The sequence below is a fragment of the Pogona vitticeps genome, chromosome 9 (genome assembly GCF_051106095.1).
Source record: "Pogona vitticeps strain Pit_001003342236 chromosome 9, PviZW2.1, whole genome shotgun sequence".
Lineage (NCBI taxonomy): Eukaryota > Metazoa > Chordata > Lepidosauria > Squamata > Agamidae > Pogona > Pogona vitticeps.
Genome location: NC_135791.1, coordinates 25,430,339 through 25,453,661, shown reverse-complemented (window position 1 = coordinate 25,453,661; position 23,323 = coordinate 25,430,339). Strand labels below are relative to the sequence as shown.

At 46.1% G+C, this 23,323-nt stretch overlaps 1 protein-coding gene across 1 annotated transcript; it reads right to left on the bottom strand.

Annotated features, from left to right (window-relative positions):
• Positions 1-957: 957 nt before the first annotated feature.
• On the bottom strand, positions 958-22,435 carry FOXA3 (forkhead box A3). Its single transcript, XM_020786997.3, has 2 exons — positions 21,879-22,435; positions 958-3,295 (listed from the first exon to the last, which is right to left on the bottom strand). Exons 1-2 carry the CDS (start codon positions 21,948-21,950, stop codon positions 2,105-2,107), a joined length of 1,263 nt encoding a protein of 420 aa, XP_020642656.1. The 5' UTR covers positions 21,951-22,435; the 3' UTR covers positions 958-2,104.
• Positions 22,436-23,323: the final 888 nt, after the last annotated feature.

The window sequence follows — 23,323 nt, the reverse complement described above, 5'->3', positions numbered from 1 at the left end:
GCCTTTGATCTGATTCAACACAGATGCTTTTGTATTTGTCAGTATGCATTTTCAAAATAAGTTTCCCATTTTTATGACCATGTCTTGGGCTTCCTTTTTTTAAAAAAAATGTCACATCAACTGAAACAGCATTAAGAGCCCCAGTTGAGTTGTTCAAGCAAAGAGATGTGTACCAGCTTCAGAAAAATAATTCCATGCAGCAGGAACGACAGGACGATGTGTCCCCCCCCCCCCTTTGGGTTGGTTCATTAGGGAAATCAGAACAGGAGGGCGGGAGACCTGTTGTAAACTATGACATGGGCTTGCAAACCCCAGGATAAATTGATCCTTAGAATCTTCAAAAGTCCTTTATTATGTGCTGTAAAGACATGGTTCTCAACTTTTTGCCCTGCATGTATTTTGGCTTTCAGCTCCCTGAATTCCCTAGTCAGCATGGGCATAGGATTCTGGGAAATGTAGCTGGAGGTTTTGGGAGTTGCAGTCCAAAATCTCAGGAAGGCCAGAGCTTAAAAACCATTGTGGTAGAGCACACGTCAGAATGAAACAGGGGGCATTTTAAATTCCTGTGGTGAATGCTCATATGACTTGTGTTGGGCTAGTTTTAGCCTGTAAATTTGTACTTCCTTGCCAAAATGGCCCTCTATTAAAACTAGGGTACACTTGAGCTTGATGGGGAACGGTTGCTAGGCAACAACCATGGCCTAGTTGCCTCCGAGCTGCCAAAATCATTGGCCAGTAATTAGGAGGCAAATACTTTTAGCATCTCCCAACTAGACAGAGGTGAATTCAGTTGAATTGACCCATCTCTCCCCCCCCCCAAATCCCTGGAGATGGGTTGAACATTTGATAATTTCATTTGAAATAATTTTGGTTTAATTGTTTTCCTTTCGGAGACCTTGAGTATTGGGAAACCAGGGATCTTCTCAGATCTTGACACAAAATCATATGCGTAGACGATTTGCCATGGGAAAACACAACAGAATAACATTTGTTTTAATTATTGTTCTTGACAAAAACAAGGAAAGAGAACCAAAATTGCTGTCCTGAATTGCCTCTAAAGTATGATATATTAAATCAGCTCGTAACCCTTTTTCCCAACAGAAAGCACAAATATTTAAATATATAGCCACTTTTTAGGAGAGAAAGGAAGGAAGGAAGGAAGGAAGGAAGGAAGGAAGGAAGGAAGGAAGGAAGGAAGGAAGGAAGGAAGGAAGGAAGGAAGGAAGGAAGAGAAACCCCTTTAGGATGATAGTCTCTTTGCTCCTCTTCAGGCTGAAGCCTACATTGTCTTCAGGGTAACCAAACCCCTGTAGGTGTATATATATATATTTAATCTCTGTGTAACAATAAAGTCTGGCAAGAATGATTCTGACCTAAAAAAGTGGGTTTGAGAATCCCAAGATACAAGTCCAACTGTCAACTTGTAACATCAGTGTTGTGACAGAAAAGTCAACTGTCCAATCCTAAGGCGATAGTCCTCAGCTTGCTTCCAATTGCAGAAAATTTCCATAACTATGTCCCCTTTCCCCACACACACACCACATATACATGCAGAGACACCTTCACATCGGGAGGTAACCAAGCATCTTGAGTAACTGTCAAATTCGGGCCGGAGTCCATCATTTTCAAGATGGCGGGATTGGCCCTTAAGAACCCAAACGAACAATCGTCGTCTAGTCGTTTAGTCGTGTCCGACTCTTGGTGACCCCATGGACCAGAGCACGCCAGGACAATAACGGACAATAAACTGTGCCAAAGTGGAGATGAATCTGTGAACACCAGTCTTAACCAGCTGGCCGTTGGTGGAGAGAAGGAAGGCACAGGCTTCTTGCTCTTTATGGACTTTTGAAATTAAGGCCATGGAAGGAACTGTTGACCACCGCAAGCAAATGGCGGCGTTGAAAGCATGTGGTCTGTTAGCGTCCTCTGAGCAGCTGCTTCGTTCTTCCTTCTGGCCTTGCTGTGAACGGTTGGCCAAGCCAGAGGACGTCTTTGTTGATGGTCTTGCTGGAGGTTGTTTCAGGGCGAGGCCCGGACCTTATTTCTCTAACCTCCCTGCTTCTTTTCTTCATGTTTTCTTTGCAGTCCCGACAAGGCCACAACCTTACGAAGCATTGAGCAAGGAGCGGCTGTACAAGCTCTGGTAGTAGGAGCCGGTCTCGCTGAGCGAAGTGGACGTCTCGTAGGCATGCTTGCTTTCCACCGAGTGGGGAGAGTTGTATCCGCTGTAGGCCATCGCCTGCTCGTAGGACTTCAAGTCGATCTTGTGACTCTGTTCAGTGGACATCAAGTTGGTGATGGAGAAGGGGTGGTTGAAGTTGAACTGAGGGTCCATTTTGAGGTCACTCGGGAGATCCAAGTTAGTGATGGAGGTGGCAAAATAGTGGCTATTCATGGACTGAGAGATGGGGGCCGGCGAGGCCTCCGAAGCTGGGGATGAGCCTTGGCCACCGGAACAATCAAGTTGGACCAAATTTCTTTGCTGCTCCTCCGAGCCGTGGGATGTGTCCGAGTGTCCAGACTCCGCTCCTTCTGAGCCTGTGTTGGGGCTCTGGCCTTCCTGAAGCCCTTCTTGAATCTTGGAAGCCTGCTCTTGTGTGTTGGAAGCCTTCGTGTTGGGCTTCTTGGCCTTGTCCTCGATTTTGAAACGCTTCTGGCGCCTCAGATAGCAGCCGTTTTCAAACATGTTGCCAGAGTTTGGATGGAGCGCCCAGTAGGAACCTTTGCCCGGCTTGTCCGGGGAACGGGCCACCTTGACGAAGCAATCGTTGAAGGAGAGGGAGTGGCGGATGGAGTTCTGCCAGCGTTGCTGGTTTTCGCGATAGTAGGGGAAGAGGTCCATGATCCATTGGTAGATCTCATTGAGGGTCAGCATCTTGCTTGGGGCCTGCTGAATCGCCATCGTGATGAGAGAGATGTAAGAGTAAGGTGGCTTGGCGTGGGTCAGCGTGCGGCGGTACGACTTGCTGATCTCCTTGGGCCTGTTCATGCTGGACGGTGAGTAGCCCAGAGGGGCCATGGACTGGCCAACATTTTGATAAGGTGACAGAGAATTGAGAGTGGGGGCTTGAGCGCCCAACGGAGTCAGCACCGGACTGACGGGTGAAGTCACTGAGGGGAGGCCCATGGGACTGCTGGCGTTGGTTAGTCCAGTAAGAGAAGGGCTACTCAAGCTGCTGTTTGGGTAACTCATGTTCATGGAGCTGGGGGAAGTCAGAGGGTTCAAGGTCACGTAGGAGTTTATAGAGTTCATCGGTCCCAAGCTTGACGTCATCGTGCTCACCGAAGGAAACACCTAGAGGACGCAAAGGGAGACGGTCAAGAGACTTCAGTTGCATAAGGAGACATAGAACAGAGTAAGGGCCGAAGCTGCAGCTGCCCAGGAAATCAAGAGACAAACCATCTCCATGTCATTAACAAACAAAAGACAGCAGCCCTAGTTGACATTCTTGCATGCCACTGCCAAAGATGTAAGCCCTTTCCACTAACAAACAAAGGTGGCAGTGACTTGTGTATTTTCCCGAAATATGAAAATGAAAATTCACAAAATTTGGACAGCTCGCAGAATCACTCAGCCAGCATAGCTGGGTCACTTTGGTCTTGCCAATTGTTTGCTCCTAACTGTCTTGGCCTTGACTGCAGAGTGTTACCATCCTAGACCTTTCGCCAAGCTCTGGATCACCCCCATCCCCATGCGAAGGACACCTACAGAGTGGAAAGCAAGAGAAAGACAAGCTGCTACCAACCAATAGGAAAAAGCTCCCTCTTGTCTCACGGAGTTCCATAGGACGAATAGCCTGTTTCTCTCTTTTATCAGAGGGATCTGTCTCTATGGGAAGCCAACTCACTCCTAGGGCTGTGCTAGTGTAAGTCTTCCTAGCTTAAAAGAAGAGAGGAAACTATTTTTGGTATTTCCAGAACTCTCCACCCGTTAGGGGGTTCTGGATGCTGGAGTCCTTTCCCCACAAAAAAAGTTTGCCAGATTCCAAGAAGTTAGTGTTTGGGTCTATAAATAGTGATTTCTCTTTTAGGCACCAAGCACATTAACCCAACATTTACATGTGTCAAGAGATAAAGGGAACCAGCACCTGTTTGCTGTTGACCTAAGATAGGAGCTCCGCTGGCTATTGATATTCATTGAGAAGTAGGAGCTCCTACTGAGTGTTGGTTGATACCAATCAATATACAGTAGCTTAATGTGACAAACCACTTCTGTTATAGAGCTTAAACCCTAGAATCTATTCACAGGAGGACTCTGCATGTGAATGGGATTTAGGGGAAGGAAGTTGACAAGTTAGTAGAGGGTAGGGCTTCAACTAACATTGCCCAGATTAATCCCATCCAGGGCATCCCATGCTTACGACTCCAGGCAAAGGAAGATGATCATTCAAATTTAATCAATATTGGTATCAGGCTTTGCCCACCTGAGTGTCTACAGATCTTGTCATTCTCAGCCACTGGCCATACCAGCTGAGGATAGCGCGAACTGTAATACAAACTAGCGCGAACTGTAATACAAACCAAACAGGAAGGCTGAAATCTGTACTTAAACAACCTTACAGGAGAGCAAGCTCCACTGAACTTAGCAGGTTTTGTGGAGTTGCTCTACATGGTGATCATTTGTTGTACATTTACATGGGAGCAAGGCCAACATAGGACACACTGAGGTCTACGTGCATATGACTGGGGCCGAGAGTCAAGCGAAGCACGCTGGTGACCGACAGTTGATGCTTCAGCGTTAAAGTTGGAAAAACTTGAAGGGATGCAGAAACCCAGCACGGCAGCCGCGCTTTCTGGGTGTTCCTGCATACCACAGGCCTGATCACAGTGGTCTTTACAACAGGTCTGTAAACAGGCGAGCATTATTATCCCTCTATTGCAGGTAGTCGGTGGAAGAGAGCAGGTTCCTTAAGAGCCAGCTGGTTAATGGGTTGAGTTTTGAACCCGGGATTTTCCAGCTGGCTTTATTAGGCACTAGACTGCACCGCACCGGCTCCTTTCTTCCTGTCGCTTCATGGACCAAATGCAACTCACGTCAAAACCAACCCCCATTGTTTGTCTAAGAACCGTTTACGGCCAGTTTCCCTGATACACACACCATCTGCGAAGTTCAATCGAAGCAAGGAGCTGATCAAAATGATCCTCTGTTCTCTCTCTCTCTCTCTCTCTCTCTCTCTCTCTCTCTCTCTCTCTCTCTGTGTGTGTGTGTGTGTGTGTGTGTGAGAGAGAGAGAGAGAGAGAATGCAGCGAGTTGCAGAAGTTGGGGTGCAGACCTTTGGGGGACGCAGAAAAGGGTCCCGAAATAGGTGAAAGAAGATGGTTTCTCCCTGGGGAGGAAATTGCCCCACGCCAGACTCTTTTCTCCATCCTAGCTGGGGGGAAAGAAAACCTGGAAGAGCTGCTGCTCCATTCTCATTCTGTAGACACATGTTAAGGCAGAATTCCTCCAGATGTTGGAGGAACCACTTGGCCCTCTTCAAAAGGGAACAAGATCAGAGAGCCATTGGCAGCTGCTGGTCAAGGGTGGCTATCTATCTATCCTTCCCCATTTTGAGAGGGTCTCAGCTGGGGCTTTAAAGATGGGGCTCACCGTGGCATTCATACCCAGGAGAAACAGACTCGAAAGGGACTAGAGAGGGTTTGTGTTGGGTGTAGCAGGAATCTCCTTTTGCTTTTACTATTTCATCCCTGGCAGTCCTGGCAGGGGCTAAGGAGGTGAAGCCCAAAAATACAAACCCCCATCGCATGGTCTTCCTGCAACCTGACATCTCCCAGGTGTGTGAGATTACATTTCTGCATAGGCAGATGTTGGGCATTGTGTTCCGATCTCTCTCTGGGTCTGCCAGGTTGGAAAGGAGGTCGTTTTAATGGCAGCTTTCCTTATGTGACCCAGGGAGGCTCAGAAACACCTTTGTCTAATGCTGTTGTTGGGATTCCTCTTTGCAACGTGAGATTCTCCCCGGTGACGGCCAGAAGCTGCAGAGCACAGCACTGGAGACTCTGTGCATGCTCAGAGTGTCACGTTTCAGAGGAGCACCAGGTAGAGGGTGTAGCAAGTCAGAGAAAAGGTTAAGAAAGCTGTCTTGATAAAGTCTGTCATTTGCATCTGTCAATAGCCACAATCTAGAGAGTGCCCTTTGGTCCTCTCTGAGACTGCCCCGCAGGACTTCTGACCTGTTTGCTTTGACCCGGTTATACAAAAGAAAATGGCCGTTATAGCGCTGTGGAGTTTCCAAAGCAGTTTTTCAAGCATTTCAGTTGTTTTGACAAGCAGGAGGCGGAGCACAACAATAAAAACGGGCTCAGTGCAAATGTAACCCTGATTAAGACAGAAACGGATGGCACCCCATCATTTTCTGTGCTTCTCCCCTCTCCCCCCCCCCATCTCCCCTTCTTTCTGTTTTGGAGCAAAGAGAGGTCAAACTCTGTTGTACGGAGACCACACCATTCTAGCTCAAATCCCATTAGCGTTTTAGAGACATGATTCCAGCAGAGCCTCGTATCTGAGAACTCGGATTGGCAGACAAAAAGTGGACGGAGCGAAGCCCGAGTCAGCAACCTGAGATTGAACGCAGGCCGTCAACAGAGTCTTGGCTGCAGTCTTGCAGCTTAACCACTGCACCACGAGGCTCTGTAGGCTAGGTTGAAAGATCGCAAAAGATCAACTACAAAGCTAAGCAAGGAATTGTCCTGTTCTAATGTTGTGCATTCTGCAATATATAATAGTGATTCCCAGTCTGGTGTAATTGAGGGACTAGGACTCTGGAGAACAGGGTTTGAATCTCTGCTCTGCCGTGAAAACGCACTGGAGGAGTAGAACGGTTAAGACCACTCCTTACATATCTCACTTATCTTGAAAGTCCAATTAGGGTTGCTATTAGTTCTGACTTGACAGCACAGGACATACATCATATATAATTTGACCCTGAGTTTAGGCTTAAGCCTCCACTGGCGTCTCCACTCCCCGTTACTGGTTACGGCTATTTGTTTTTAGTTTGCAATTGTCGTTAGATTTTGGGTGGCGAACTGTGATTTGGGCTAAGGGCGAGGAGCACATTCACGCATGTATCTGCAGCTCCTGGGCAGAAAGGGGGACAATACAGCGCATTATCGACCAGTGGTCTCATCCTGTGGGAGAGCCAGACCTCTTCGCTGCTGGCGCAGGCTCCCACCTTCTCCTCCCACACAAAGTCCCTCACTCAGATCGCCGCTTCTCCCATGACTGTTTTCTAAAGAACCACATTCGGGGCTGGGCCCAAACTCCAGAATGCCAACGTCAACACATCGCCGGCTCCTGCAGCAGCAGCGCATACCAGCTGCGTGGAACTCTAGACTGGTTTCTCCACCTGATGTGTCCTCCTCTATCTGCTTTAGCCCAGCTCCGGGTGTGTCCAGGCTGCAACTCCGTTTTTGTGGGCCAAACATCGTAAAAATCCTTTTTAGGATGAGTGGAGATTACCTTCCTCTGAACCAAGGTCAATTTCCCATTGTCTGCAAGAAAGCAGATGGCTTTTGAACCTCTTCCATTATCTCGGATTAAAAGGAACTATTTCAGGGCCGGGTTTTGAAACTCCCGAGTCACATGGTTTGAATTTACTAGGCTCCAGATAGTGCTGGGGATCCGGCTGGAAATTTTCCTCCAGTCGTGATTTCAGCCTTTGGGTGTAATCCATAGAGAAACTTCTTGTGCAGGTAGTGTTGCTGTGAAGCATCAATGCAGCGCTTTTACTCTGGTGTTCACAGATCTAAAATGTGAGGAGGAGCACATGTGTGTTTGTAAATAGGTAAGACCCACATGCGTCCTGGTGTGTCTACACAGAGTGTTTACAAAGACACGCTTTATGTTTGCAGTGCAGTGGCCAGCATGTCAGGCAGGAACAAGGAAGATGTAGATCCAAATCTCTTTACAGCTGGCAGCTCCCTAGCTGGTCTCAAGCCTATATGTTTTCCCAGACACTTTTTAGAAGGAAGAACATCTAACCTGAAGCTACCGTACTTCGGGCACATCATGGGAAGACAAGAGACAGAGACACACGCCGGAAGAAGACAGTAAGGCTAAGAAAAGTAGAAGACGACAGGAAAAGAGGAAGGCCAAGTAAGAGATGGATTGACCCCAGCCATGATGGAAGCTAAGACACCGAGCTTGCAAAAGCTGAGCAGGGCCATTGATGACAGCACCTTTGGGAGGTTGCTAGTTCATAAGGTTGCCATACGTCGGAAGGGCGTAGGTGGAAGAAAAATGATGACCGGATTTGCCTATGCCCTTTTGGCAGTCCCAATTGCTAGAGGAGGCCCATTGAATCAATTCCTGATATTGATTCCGTGGGTCTGCTTTAATTGGGACCATCCATTGGATTCCACCCGTCCTCCTCCTCCTCAGTGAGGATCAGGCCCAACCTGGAACTTCTCTGCTGGAAAAGCTGCCTGATCCCATGCCCGCAGGTTGTGAAACTCTGCAGTGCTACCTCCTCCATGCTTTTAATGCACTGCTCACAGTGGAGCAGAGTTCTCCCTTTCAACGCCTTCAGATTTTTTTGGAGGGGGGGGACCAAGCGGCCGTTGATTGCCGCTCAAGAGACGAGTGCAGGCTTTAGTTTTTCCATGGCCTTTCTCATCTTGCAGATAGCCCCAAATCCTTTCCAAACAGCCAAGCAGACTTGCCGGTTGTGCAAGCTTGACCAGGGCCATCACCCCCATACCCTTCCTCCCGGCCCTTCCCTCTGTAGGAGAGCAGCCTTGGACATTAGCATGGGCTGTTTGCAAGGGGGCCTGGCAGCCAGTCCTCAGCATGTTCCTCTCCCAAAAAGGACAGAGGGAACTTTCATCTCTTCCCCCGCCCGCCCCCGCACGGCCGGCCGCCCCCTCCAGCGATGTGCAAGAAGACCTTTGGATCATGACGAAAGCAAATTTGCATCCCACCCACCCCCTCCATTGGGAAACAGGGAGTAGAACCTCTTCCCACCCCATTCTAATGAAGACAGAAGATCCTTTTGCAAAATCTTGGAAGAATTTTGCTCTTGAAGCCACAGCAGCAACTGTGCATAATCAGCATGCCCTGGTTTACTGGGCAGAAAATGCACTCTCATGCATGCTTACTCAGAAGTAAGTCCTGCATTCTCCTGCTGAGGATTGTTAGGCGCTCAGCTCTGCTCAGCACCATACAGGCATCAGTAGAGTTTTCCTGAACTCCTTTGCAGTGTGCGATGTGTCTAAGCCTATGAACACAGAAAGCCGTACATTTTTTAGGATCTAAATCACAGCGTTTGGCTCCTTTTCTGCAAGTTTGTAAAATTTGCATGATCACTTGAATTATCTGATGTGGATAAGCATCTTTAGAAAGGGAAGATGGACCAAGCAGGTTTTCTGCCCCTTGGGAAGCTAGGATCCAAACCTGTGGATTCACATTATAAGAGAGTAGATTCCAAATAAATACAGGAATAGGATAAAAAGAGGGACGTGGTGGTGCAGAGGGACGTGGTGGCGCTGCAGGCTAAACCGCAGAAGCCTGTGCTGCAGGGTCAGAAGACCAAGCAGTCGTAAGATCGAATCCACGCGGCGGAGGGAGCGCCCGTTGCTTGTCCCAGCCCCCGCCAACCTAGCGGTTCAAAAGCATGCAAAAGCAAGTAGATAAATAGGGACCACCTCAGTGGGAAGGTAACACCGTTCCGTGTCTAAGTCGCACTGGCCATGTGACCACGGAAGATTGTCTTCGGACAAACGCTGGCTCTATGGCTTGGAAACGGGGATGAGCACCGCCCCCTAGAGTCGAACACGACTGGACAAAAATTGTCAAGGAGAACCTTTACCTTTTTAGGATAAAAATTCCTTGATCTAAGAGGTGCCCAGCGGTGGAAGAGACTGCTTTGGGAGCTGGGAACCTCTTCTTGGCTGGAGATTTTTAAACACAAGTGTTTAAACACCACCTGTTGGGGATGCAATAGCTGTATATGTTCCTGGATTGCCCCCTGGATAAATCAGGCGCGCACGCCCACAGACGCACCAACACACCATGTGCAAGTGTGTGGCAAGGGAATGAATGAATGAATGAATTCAACAGTGCAATTAGCTCTGGCTGTGATTCTAAAAATATACTAGGAAATGAACGTGCATCATGATTGTGCCATATTTCTTTAGAACTGCTGGATAGCTCAGTGGTTTAGAGGCGAGGAGTTCAATTCCCCGCTGTGCCGCCTTGACAGGGGCTGGACTTAATGATCCATAGGCTCCTTTCCGGTGCTACGGTTTCTAAAATGATGGTTATTAAGCCTGCTCTGATTTTATAGCATCTGGGTTAAATAGCTTTTATTGCTATTTATGCAACTCCGTTCCTGCAGACAAGGAAGTGAAAAATTCCTGGAGCACCTGATGGTGGAGGAGGCTGAAGTTTGTGGAGGACCTGAGGGGGCTGTTCTGTTGCCCAACTGTTCAATGGTGCTTATTTCGACTGTTGGGGGATTGTGGGTGTTGTAGTTCAAGCAAGAAACACTCCCAAACTGTGTCTTCTATTGTTGATATTAGGAAAGATGCCCTGCTTATCATAACCCTTCTAAACCCACTCAAGGGAAGCCACCTCTCAAGGAAACCTAAGCCTTAACTTTGAAAAGCAAGGACAGTGGTACACTTAAAATGTGATCCTATACCCGAAGAGGCAATGGTATGAAAATGCTAAAATTTTTCCTTGCCAGAATTCTGTTAAAGGTGCAGAAGATCCATAACGATGGGAACGACTGGGGTTCCCCCCCCTTCATCTCTTTGTTACATGCTTGTGGGTGAAATTAGGATCCTGGTGGATAAATGGGAACATCTAATGTGGATTCTCCCCAGCCACCTTATTACTGCCCATAAAACATTGTTATGTACCATAAAGCAATACACGCACGGAGAGATTCCAGTTTTTATTGCTCATTTTGACACCCACCTCTTCTAGGCTGCTTTTAGCCCACAGCAGTAGCAGGGGAATATATTTGTTCTGTCCCTGTCTTCACTTCCCTCTGTAATTAATAAAAGTTTTGGTAGCTACTGCGATCCTAGCCATGGACATAGAAGAAACAATGGCAGAAGCCCTCCATTATTTATTGTCCAGGTACAGAGGTTCTCCGATGTTCTTGGACTTACACTCCCAGAAGCCTTCACCACTAGCTGTGCTGGCCAAGATTTCTGGGAGTTGTAGTCTAAGAACATCTGGGGACCTACAGTTGGTCCAGGAGGAGAGCCTCTGAAGTTCTTATCACACTGGCTCTCCAGACCGCCTTCTTAAATCGATGGATGCCAGATGTGGCTTGACTGTCCATCCCCCTACTGATTAGAGATTCACTAACCACCCCAGACATTTCTGCTGGTGGGGTGGTGGGACCTTTCATCTCACACCTCTGGAGGGACCCTCAATCTGAACTACTCCAGCTGTGGCCATTTTCCATTTGGGACATCTTGCCCAGTGATAGAAGACGACCATTTTGGACAGGCAGTGCCCGGTTCCATCTCCCACTTCTGGGTAGGCATACGACAGAAAGCAAAGGACCTTCCTCGTTCTCCATCAATGTAGACAATCCAGAATACCTTCCTGTATTTCCACAAAGAATATCTGCATCTGTTCTCTCCCTTCCTTTGTATTCTTGAAATTTATCCCCTTTGGGGCAGAGACCTTTTCCTTTGGCCTAAGGCATGACACACACACAGACAGCCCTATCTTACTCTCCCTAGCACTGAAGGCAGGTTCTGGAGCTGACTTTATTTCCGGCTCCGATCAGATGGCTGCCCTTCCATAGAATCCCAACTGGCTTCCAGACAGTGGGTTCAGCCAACGAAATTCTCCCCCTGCCTTTTGTAGCCATGTCTTGCGCTCCCGTTTCCTCCGAAGGACACCCATCGGTTCCTGGACAAAATGTGTATCCTGCTCAGCAGGTTTTTCTGTTTGCTTCATTCCACCAAGACCACAGACGGTGCTAAAATTAAGCTGATCTTCCTGCATGGGAAAGTTTCGGCCAATTCTGACAGTCTGGGGCTGGACGGGGGGGGGGGAGGGGGGGAGAAGGTGGGCGGGACCACCAGAAAGGTGGAGAGAAAAGAGCCCTTGTCATCAATAGATGGCTCTAGGTGTTCAAAAACACCTGGCCTTCGAAAAGGGCTTTCTTTTTGACCACCCCACAGTTAACCAGAGTTTTTATTGGCCTGCAGCTTAGAAAAGTCACAGCAGATGACACGTTCTCCATTAAATTAGCGCCAGGACAGGAAAAGCTGCAGTTAACTTTTCAAACTAGCCCTGCTCCAATGCTGGTGAGATATATATATATATATATCTCACCAGCATTGGAGCAGGGCTAGTTTGAAAAGTTGGCAACCCCTCCCTAGGTTTAGGCTTCCACCAGTTTGTGATAAATAATTAAATCAATCATTCCAGACACATACATCATGAAAAGCCACAATTGATTTTTTTTTGGGGGGGAAGCTCCTTTAGAATGCTTTTTAAAATTGGGTTTTATTGGAAGGTTTGCTTAAGCTGCAGTTTCCCCTTCTGCTATAGTTTTAAAACAAATTTATTGTCGTATTTACTGCGGTGGTTTGACATTGTTATAAGTCGCACAGGGTGCGGGCACTATAAGGAAAGAGTCAAAACCTCTCCATAAAATAAAAGCTTCAGCTTCTGGCAAAGAGGAATAGTCAGTCAGGGTTAATTTTTGTCATTATTTTCTGATAAGCCAGAAATGACAGGAAGGAACTGCTTCTTTCTCCTAAGCTGGTTTGTGCTTTTGGGAGGTGTTGACCGCAATCCGTGTGCTGAAAAGGTGTTTATCCCCTTGAAAGCAACTGTAGGTTCGTGGGTGTCTTATCCCAATGGAAGGCAACAGAATGCGTGCAACAAATATTATTTCTCTCACCAAGAGATTAGAGGTACCCAAAAGGCATTTCTGAGGTGGTGATTAAACATCTATGGAATTGACCGAGGCTTTCCCCATCTCTCCTAGTTTTTAAGAAAAGTCAATGACATGGAAATCCTATCACAGATGCAATGATCGCTAAATGTAATGCCCTAGACTCTGGAACTCCCTGCCACTGGAGCGCAGGCTGGTCTCATCTTGGCTGTCCTTCCGCAAGCAAACAAAGACTTTTTCCTTAAGAGACCAGCTGTCTGAGAGGGTTTTTTTTTTTTCAAATTAGATTGTCGTGCCTTGTTGCTTTTAAATATGTTTTTTAATATGGCTTTTGTTTACCACTTTTTAAAGTGTAGCCTTTGTTCGATTCTTTTTCAGGATTTGTATACCGTATTTACGGTGTTTAGCTTTTTAAATATGGTCTTTTTAATGATGTCAGCCTCCCTGGGTCTTTTTTTTTTTTTTTTTAAGGAGAAAGGTGGGGTAAAACTATTTTCAAGAAATAAATACTGTAAAGCAGAAGGAAATTGGGAAACAGAAAAAGGTTTCAAGCTAGGGAGAGGCAGCGGTAATCTGACTTATCACAGGAACACTCAATGGTGAATCACCCAGTGCTGGGTAAATTTAACACATTTCCACTGTGATCAGTAACCCATTTTTTTTTCTTTCTTGACTCCAAACAGCTGCCAAGCCTCTGAGATACGTTTTCGTAGCCATGAAATCTGTAACAGAACCTCTGCAGGTCATTTTCCTAGCCATGTCATGAAATATAGAGGGAACAAATTTTAGATTTATTTCCTGCATAGTAGATCATTTAATGTAAATAAAACCTGTATCAGGGAGTGAGTCGGTTTCACCCATCCTAAAAAATATTTAATGGCTCAAGGATTGTTCAGGAGAACCCCTTTACCAGTTCCTTGGCAGGGCAGTTGGTCTGTTACATGCTTTATGGTCTCCTGTTTTCTATATGTTCTATCCAATTATGAGCTGCTTTAGGTTTCTTTATGGACAGAAAGGTGGCATCAGGCGTACATATATGCATACATAATCACTATCCCAGCAGTCACTCTGTCAAAGGACTCAAGTCCTGTCATGAACCAATCAAAAACCCATTCTTCCCTAAGAAAAAGTGTGCTGCTTATATACCGCCCCATTGCACGTAAAGCATTCTTTGGGCAGTTTGCAATTTAGTTATGCAGGCTATATGTCTATATTTCCACAGTCATTCTATTCTATAAGTTTTTGTGGAGGGTGGGTTTGTGCCCATGTCTCCGGACAAAGAGGAGAGAGGATCCCACCTGCTATGATGCCAAGCTGGCTAAGTGGTAAGGGATTCATGTACCCTGGGCTGAGAAACCATCACGACATGGCCACAAATGTCCCAGAGCATGCCAAGTCAGGAAGCTTCGTGAACACACGTTTTGGAGGCTTACGTTTCAGGGGATCCACTCAATTCAGAGTTTCCCAAGGTACCTTCTGATGGATGTGGTCTCTCACTTAGGCCAGTTTTCAAGGTCGCATTGGGTGTTTTCTCATGATTAAAAGAAAGAAAGATTTGCCATCAACTATTCCTACTATTTCTAAATTTTCCCCACTGCCTCCACCTTGGAAGGTGTCAGTCGGAGATCATGGATTGCTGCACCCCAAAATCTCTTTCTCTATTTGCTGTGCAAACAAGGCGCAGAACTTCAGAGGGAGAGCAAGCGATTTATTTCCTGCTGACCCCCCCCAAATCCAGCAATCTGGAAATGCCCCCTTTTCACATGTTTTTAAAAATCCCCCCATTGATACATATCGTCTGTTTAGTTCTACTTTCCTCCCTCTGCTCTTTCAAGTGGGGCTGTCGATCTCTTTAGCAGTGATTCCTAACCTGGTGTATGTGTGTGTGTGTGTGTGTGTGTTTTATGGGTCTCTTTTAGGATGTAATGACCTAAGGACATGCACAGAACCTTAGGGGTATGGTTTTTAATGTTACAAGGAGGGAACCCAGGAAAAAAGACCTCCTCTCTCCTGCACATGGATGAAGCCCCACCGTAAATAATGATTTTTTAAAAAACAAGCCCTGCTGATATAATCTCCTTGTATAACTCTTGGTCTATGTACATACAGTGCATATGCTTTTATTTTGGCAAAAAGCTTCTCTAGGGCCATCGGCTGTGAAATAACCCTTCGTCACAAAGATCCACCCGTTAAATAATCTCTGTGCAGCTGAGCTCTCTTCACGTACTCCAAGATGTGTCACGCTAGGTGTGAATCACACACCTTTTCTGAACACTGATGTTCTTGCATGTCAGTCCAACTGCCCTGCCACGGGGGGGGGGGGGGGGGAGAAAAATCTTGGCCCCTGCCCAGATGCTGGGGTCACTCTACTCTCCCTGAAGCCAAACAGAGGCCCTGGGCTATGTTGACTCTAAGAGTCCCCCATAGCGTTGCCAGAAACGAATGTTCTCACATAGTCCAGAAATTTGTTTGTTTGTTTTTAATGCTTTCAAGAGCTAATTTAGTTCTTTTCTGTTTGCTTTGTAAAATGAAGTCCCTCCTAGTTTCATAATATAAACCGGGCAACTTTGGAAACCATAGGAACCTGTTTTTTTGGGGGGGGTCATCCTCATCACTCTCCAGACCACCGAAAAGGTCCAAGCAAGCCTCCAGAATGGAAGAAATGAACCCAGGGCTGGCGAGAAGGGCAATTTTAGTTTTGAAACATGGGTCTTTCGAGGGGCCGAACAGCACAGGGAATACCTGTGAGCTCCTTAAAAGAAGAATTACCGGTCCTAGAGTTTCCGAGAGCTTCTGTTTATATCTTTTCTTAGAAAAAGAAAGAGTCCCCAGAGCCTCGGAAGCAGGCTCAGCGGGCACTGCTCTTAGCTGTAGCTTACTTAGCACATTTGCAAAGAAATGTGCTAAGAAATTGTCTCCTCCATCCTTGGTATTAGAACCAGCTCCAGAATTTGAAGCTGCAGCAGACAAGATGCATGCATGAAAGGGGGAGTGCTCTTATGTGTTGTGTGTGTCTGTGTGCAAAGTGAGCATGGGTGTATGGGTGGCACAAACAGTAACCAAGAGCTAAGGTTGACTGGTGTGAACCTTTGTTTGGTGTAGGAAATTTGCGTCTATTAAAGGAATCTTTATTATGGTGGTCCTTTTTTTTCCTGGCTATTTTTTTTTCTGTTGGAACATGTAAGCACTGAAAACACGGAGCCATTGGGGTTGTTCACCGGTTCAGGAAGGTTCGACAGAGCTCCGCTCAAACAGATGGCTGAGCACAGGGCCCGCAGACTTCTGTCTCATGCAGAGTTCCTCATCGAGCAGAATGAAAAGGTGGTGCATTTGAAAGTACATCAAGACCAAAGTTACTTATTAAGCCAAGCCTTTCCAGTGACTCATAAGAAAGTGGCACAATCATAAAATCTTCGGCAATACAATAAAAATGCATTAACTGATGGGAGGAACTGTTGGAGTGACCCACAACCTGAATTCAAACCATTGTTTGCAGACCTGTGCGGCTGAATCAATCTAATCAGTAAATTGAGCTTTGGCTAAAATCCTACTCCTATATACAGGACTGGCAGCCTTCTCGTTAATTTTAATGGACAGGATTGGAGGTATGAGTAAGAAGGTACCGTATTTTTCGCTCCATAAGACGCACCTTTCCATAAGACGCACCAATTTCTTAGGAGAAGAAAACAGGAAAATATAATCTGTTTTCTTTGCTCCATAAGACGCACAGACTTTCCACCCCCCTGTTTTGTGGGGAAAAAGTGCATCTTATGGTGCGAAAAATACGGTATATATAGGATGACCATTTTTGTGTTACTTCAAAGTTACTTGCATTGAGAGTTTGTAATATTATTTTTTTTTCCAATTTTCTGCAGATGAATCACAAATGAATTCATTCGAGGCCAGCTACTCAATCTTTAATCAACAGACCACGCCGAACGTCAAGCACCATTTTACTTTTTATAAATGCAGATTTCCAGACAAAACTTCTCTAGTTTGAGAAACCCGAATGAATTTAACCGGATCAAGAACCGGCAAAGAGACCCTATCACACCTTGAACGCTTACATATATTACTCATAAATGTAATGCAAGACTTCCCGCCTTTCTGACATGGGTCATAACAGGGTTTCCCCATCGACGTTAAGCCCAGGGTGGTTTATATTGTGCAATGGCCGTGTGTGTGTGTTGTTTCATTGTGTGATACAATCTGGATTATTTTATCTTCACCACTCAATGGGGAGAAAAAGTAGGTGAAGCAACTGCTCAAAAAACCTTGTTCTCTATGGCTTCCTTATTTGGATCTTTTAAATGTAAAACTTATTCATGCCCTTTAATAAGCTGAATTCAGAAGGGGGACAAAAAGACATTCAGTGAATGGAGTCACCTTGGCTGGCTGTCCTGGGGTCAGGGTAAGAGTTCTAAGGTTTCGGATAACCCACGAATTATCCATTTACTAAGGCAAAGGTGGTGAGGAATAGATTTGAAGCCTTAAAACACATTTCTACACTCTTTTAAGATCCAGTCTATTCCAGGTAGATCTATATTTCCCCCCCACTTTCAAGCATTCTTCTCCAACCTGTTGCCTTTGAGAGGGCTCGGACTGCGACTCCCATGATCCCCGGGCAGTATGGATGATGGGCATTGTAGTCCAATCCCTCTCAAGGGCCCCAAGTCAAGGACTGCTGACATCCCCTCGTATTCTTGAAGCCTCCGTCCCCTTTTAAATGGCTGGTTCTCATGTGGGTACGCTGTTACAGGTGGGGAGGTGAGTAAACAGAATTTTAGTTTAATTTACACAGAAGATTTCAAGCCACCCTTGAAGCCTGTTGGGTGGAAAGCAGGCGGGCATGGACCTTCTCAACGCAGCTAGCAAGGAGGGACTGGACCAAAATGAAGCTGTGTTTTTCAACCCTTGACTCGATCCCATGTTGCTTGCAAACGTAGCGCTTGGAGAACTGGGTTCACTCTTCGCACAGACGCCACAGAGACCATGACGCTATAGACACACGGAGAATGAGAGAAGGACTCGGTTCTCCCCAAGGTGCCCTCTCTTGCCAAAACCTGGAAAATTTATTTTTCTAATCGGCAAAACTGAGCGTTCTCCACTCTACATGGCTTCTGCCTCAAGCTGGTGATTGGGGTCCCCAAAAAAGTAACTCTCCCCCCCAACTCTGCCTGCAATGCGCAAGAGCGATGACTTTTTGCTGTTTTGTTTCAGAAAAACCACCACCACCCAGGCGTGTTTATAGAGCTGACACCCTGACTGGGCTTGTAAAATTAAGTGTTGTTTTTAAAACCTGGGAGAACACTCCCATGTCCCTATAGATATATATATATAGGGTGAGGCATGGGGGGGGGGGTTCTTTGGTTTGGTTATTTCGCTCTGCAGCTCACATGCTGCTGGGTTTAGGGGTTTTTTAAGCTTAGACCAGAGAATGTTTAAAATCTACATAAATTGGTCCTGGCTATTTTTCTGTTTTCAGCATCATCCTTTCCGCATCTGATGCGCTGTTTATTGATGGCCTGTTGCTTTCTTTGACATGCTGATGATGCAGCCCAGCCAAAGAATGTGAATTAAAAGCATTTTGAAAATAATAAACAAAGAAATTGCACTTTGAAACATATGGCTAGTAGGCAAACGATTCTGCCTCTCCTCAGACCTGTATTTCTTTGTAGGATTTTAATTTGCTCGATCCTCTCCCTCCCCATGTTCATCCCATCTTAACCAAACAATGAATGGCCTGTGAGTGTCAACAACCCATCAAAGGTGACTCACTTGAGGCAGAACTTTTGAGGAACAAGAGACAAACTCAAAGATAGATAGATAGATAGATAGATAGATAGATAGATAGATAGATAGATAGATAGATAGATAGATAGATAGATAGATAGATAGATAGATAGATAGATAGATAGATAGATAGATAGATATTTGTGTAGATTTTTTTTCACACACTTAGGTGGGAACTGGGGTTTGTTGAGGGTTCCCCCCTCCTGTTAATTGAGTATTTTTTATTTCTGTGGCTCTTCCTTCCACTTTTTAGATGATAAACCTCCAGGCAAGTGTCAGTTTTTGCTTTTAATTAAATTGCCATAAAGCTTTTATGGTCAGGGACAGCCCGAGTCCATTTGCCAACTGAGGCACACCTAGCAAATTGTGTACCCGCTCACCCAAAAAACCAAGAGATGTAATACCCCAAATCTGAGGCCGAAAAGCTCTCTCCCCTCAGACATGATAGTGAACAGATAACTGCCACAAAAATACACAGAAGGGTGACCTTTTCACAGCTGCATCTTTCTCCTAATTGTAGGGCCTGCCCTGCTGGAATTTATTATTATTATTATTATTATTATTATTATTATTATTATTATTATTATTATTATTATTATTATTATTATTATTATTATTATTATTATTATTATTATTATAAAATACTAAGTACAAACACTGTTGCTGTTATGTGTTTGGTGGAAAGATCTGGAAGATAAAACAGGCCTGCAAGTAACTAAGGATACTGTGGATGAAGAGATGCGTGGACAGCTGTTTCCTCGGAAATTTAACACAGAGATGCACACAGACGCGCATGCGCGCTCACCACACACACACATACACACACACACGCCAGCCATTACTAGGTGCCCCTTCGCATCCTGGCTACAGCCCTTATCCACCTTAATGGGTTTATCAAATCTTTTTGGAAATGTGGGGGAGGAAAACACAGTTGATCAGTTGAGCATTCCGTATGTTAATCATGCATTGCGAGATTAGTTCCCCCTTGGGCAATTCTGAGCCTTTTGCCTCTCCACCCAAGGCCCCGAGTTCTAATCCTCGCAGAATTGAGAGAAAGGAAATTTTAGGTTGACTCTGAATTAATTTCTGCTCTGCTTGGTGAGGTTTTTCTCTGAAAGAAGCATCCATAGGATTGTAAACCAGCAGTGGATTTCGACACATATCTCCTTAGAAATGAGTCCCATCGAGTTCTGTGGGGCTTACTGCTAGATCAGCATAGAATTGCAGGATCTGGATATCTAGTTTTTAAAACATAGGCAGGAATGGAGCATGTGTGGAAAGATCAGAGGAGCGGCCCTTGACATATGTTTTTTTGCTGAGCGTTGCAGGGGATGGGGGGGGAGATAGAACTGGCGCAGCGATTTTTTTGCACAAAAACACATTGGGATAGAAGAAGGCCTCTACTCCTTGGTGGGCGCTGCAGGAAACCCAGAGTAACATCCTCAAAAGACATAAGCGTTGCCACCGTCCGCCAACCACATTTCCAATACAGCACAGCTAAACTGCCCTTACTGTACGCATCCATTTCAGAGTGTGCCTGTCCCAAAAATGGACTGGATGGGCACTTGGAAAATTTATATTTTTGGACAGTGACTCTGCCGGCTGGAGCTGTAGTTCAAAAGAATAACTCTACTGAGTTCCAGATTGGGAGGATCAGCATTAAAGATGACCAGCGTAGCAGCCTGTGTGAAGGTAAATGTTTGCCCCTGTACGTAGGACCCAAACTCAGCGTCCAGAACTGGATCAAGAAGACAGGCAGGGGCCCTAACCCAGCTCAGCTTGAATAGGTCCCTTAATATCACCTCAGAAGGTCTATCAGTCTTCACAAAATTATGTTTGTTTCTAGGCACAAGACTCTTGCGACTAAAGACCTAACCTGTAGCTTTCTTTGCCTGAGCAGAACTCATCTCTCTGCGCGCACCTCCTCTTCCGTACTCATGAAGCCATTTTGGAAATCGGCATTACAAACTACTCAGTGCTAAGTTGGGATCCAGAAAGCAAAAGCGTGGTGAGAGGGTTGCAATTTCGGTCCGTTTGCCCACAGAAGGAGTGCTTCGGGTTAAACACACTCAAATGCCCACCCTCCAGAAGCCGATGACAAATCAATAAATCAAATCAATAAATAAATAATGACAGGAACTCTTCTACCCAAAGACCCATAGTTTGCAACATACCGCTGTAAGAGTTGCCCACGAGAGATCAACACTGAATGAACAGCAAAGTTTTCTAAGTGCAGGAAAAATGAGCACGAGGGAAAGATTGTGGAATGATGTTTTTGTTTGGGGTGTCTGGCATACGGGGATTTATACTGTCACCCAGCGCATGGTGTGTCCCATACGCCTCAGAGAAGGCTGGCGCGGATGGGCTTCAAAATGTGGGCATGCCGTGTCGTACGGGTAGCTGTCTCCAGAGACTACGGGCCCTATCCTGACCAGCCTGCATGGCTTACTGGGAAAGGATGATGAGGTGTGTAGTCCTGCCCATCCGAGGGTTGCCCGTTTGGTGGAAGCTAAAGTAGGACTAAAAACAATCAGCCTCTTGAAAGAGCGAGGAGCAGTCATCCTCTCTAACCGTGAGATTTCCCCGGACTCCCAAACGACTGCCTATGAATTTGCCACTGAATTCCAAATGCTCAAGACGAAACGCATAGATAGAAGAGCAGCTTATGGACTAAACATGGGGGGCACTTCACCCCAACATGTTTGGGCTGGGTGAATCCCCCATTCGGGCCACGAGCCACCTAGACAGAATGACTTATTTTCTCTCAGCCTGGTTATGGGCTTCCTGGGGACAACTGGTTTACCGTTGTTGGGAAAGAAGGCGGGAATATAAGCCTCATATTCTGAACCTTAGCCGTCTGTAAGTGACCTAGCTGTTGCATTGAGCTCCTTTTCCCCTGATTTCCAGCTGGGCAGTTTCGGCTCCCAGCCACGTGCCGTTGGCAGCCAACAAGTTTGAGGTCCGTATCGGAAGGAAGGAAAGACACTGTGCCTTGCCTTCCACACTCACAAACTGATGTATCCCCCCCCCTTCCCTGGATCACAATGTGGATAAATCTCCTACAAAATACTGGGTTTGTAGGCATGGATCCGGAAAAAAATCCAACCATGTTTTGCCCAAACCCAACCCATGTTGCTTCTTCTAACCCTCCTTTAAAAAACACAAAACAACACCCCGACCACCATCTGCTCCCAAAAACATTTCGCCGTGGCCTACCTCCGTGGATTCACTATAGTATGAAGTCCACTCTGGAAGTTCGTGCGATTCCATTTTGACGGAGCCCAGCATTCCAAAATCCAGGAGAGGGGAGGGAAAAAATAAAAATAAAAAGGAGTATTTTGGTTTTTAACTTAAATCCGAGAATCACTTTCTTTGAGTTTTTAACTCCTTTTTTTTTTCCTTCTTAGAAATATTTTTGGGAAGACCCACTTCGCCCAACAAATGACCAGTGGTTGACTCAGACACAGGATCGGGACCACCGTCTTGCCTGGTTGGAAATGGCGCGCTGATTCCGGGCGAGCGGATGCCTGCCCCAGGAAATCAAGGGACTCAACAGGCTTCCATGGCGTGTTCAACCAAAACAGGGCAATAAGTCCAGTCTTGGCACATCCAGCTTTCTGCACCTTCTTGGAGACGTTTCCGAGATGCTCTTGGCTTGACTTGACGTCTACTGGGCAGAGCGGAGCTGTTGGCAGTCCTCAGCTTGTCTCCCAGTTCTTCCTACGAAGGGCTGGCCCTCTGGAGAGAATCAAGTCTTTATAACTTCTCCCATTTACTCCGCCTGCTCGTTAGCGCCGTCTAAGTCCATGATGATTGAGCAGCGGTGGCCAAGTTACCTCTGCCATCTGGTGGATGGCGCTTGACAACAGCTTGGCTGGCTGGAAATCTTGGGTCTATGGAAAGGCTGCCGGGTTACCAAACCCAGCACTGGTGTTGTAGCGAAACCGGGGCTCACAGGGGTGAAAATCTGAGATTTCTCCATGACCAGGTATCATTCGCCGGCTGCCATCCCCTCTGAGCTTAACTGGCGTGGGCAGATATCGGGGCACGGAGCCCTGCCTGGCATTGAGTGAGTTTGCGGGTCCGCTTAGCCCTCTACATCCAACTGTGACAAGCAAAAACAACTCTCTATAATAATAATAATAATAATAATAATAATAATAATAATAATAATAATAATAATAATAATAATAATAATAATAATAATAATAATAATAATAATAATAATAATAATAAAGGGCCGTCAAGTAAATTCAGACTTATGATGACCCTTGTCTGGGTTTCCCAGGAAGGTAAAAATCAGAAGTGGTTTAACCCTTCCCTTCTTCCCAATGTGCCCTGGGATGGTGTGCAGCTGGCCCAAGGCTACCCAGGCTGGCTCTTCTGAAAGACCCAGTGGGGGAATCGAACCCCCAACCTCTGGCTCCCCAACCACTGAGCTATCCAACCAACCCCTCCAGGGTTCTAGACACAAGTTGACACAAGTTGTAGATGCCAAGTTTTAAACCTCTGAGCTTCGTAATGCAAAATATGTGCTCTGGTAAGGTGCTACTCACCGACACAGATCTGATTTTTGTTCTTTCTGACGTCCTAAGACGCACTGCTATCTGTGCTAGGGAAGTGTGGATGCTCATTCTAACATAACTACACACCTCTACAAG

What these genes read in the sequence shown, in the direction of transcription:
- FOXA3 (XM_020786997.3), bottom strand. Translation starts at nt 21,950, where the DNA reads ATGCTGGGCTCCGTCAAAATGGAATCGCACGAACTTCCAGAGTGGACT. An exon ending in ACTATAGTGAATCCACGGAG is followed by an intron (nt 3,296 to 21,878) that starts GTAGGCCACGGC and finishes TGCGTCCTCTAG; the next exon opens with GTGTTTCCTTCGGTGAGCAC.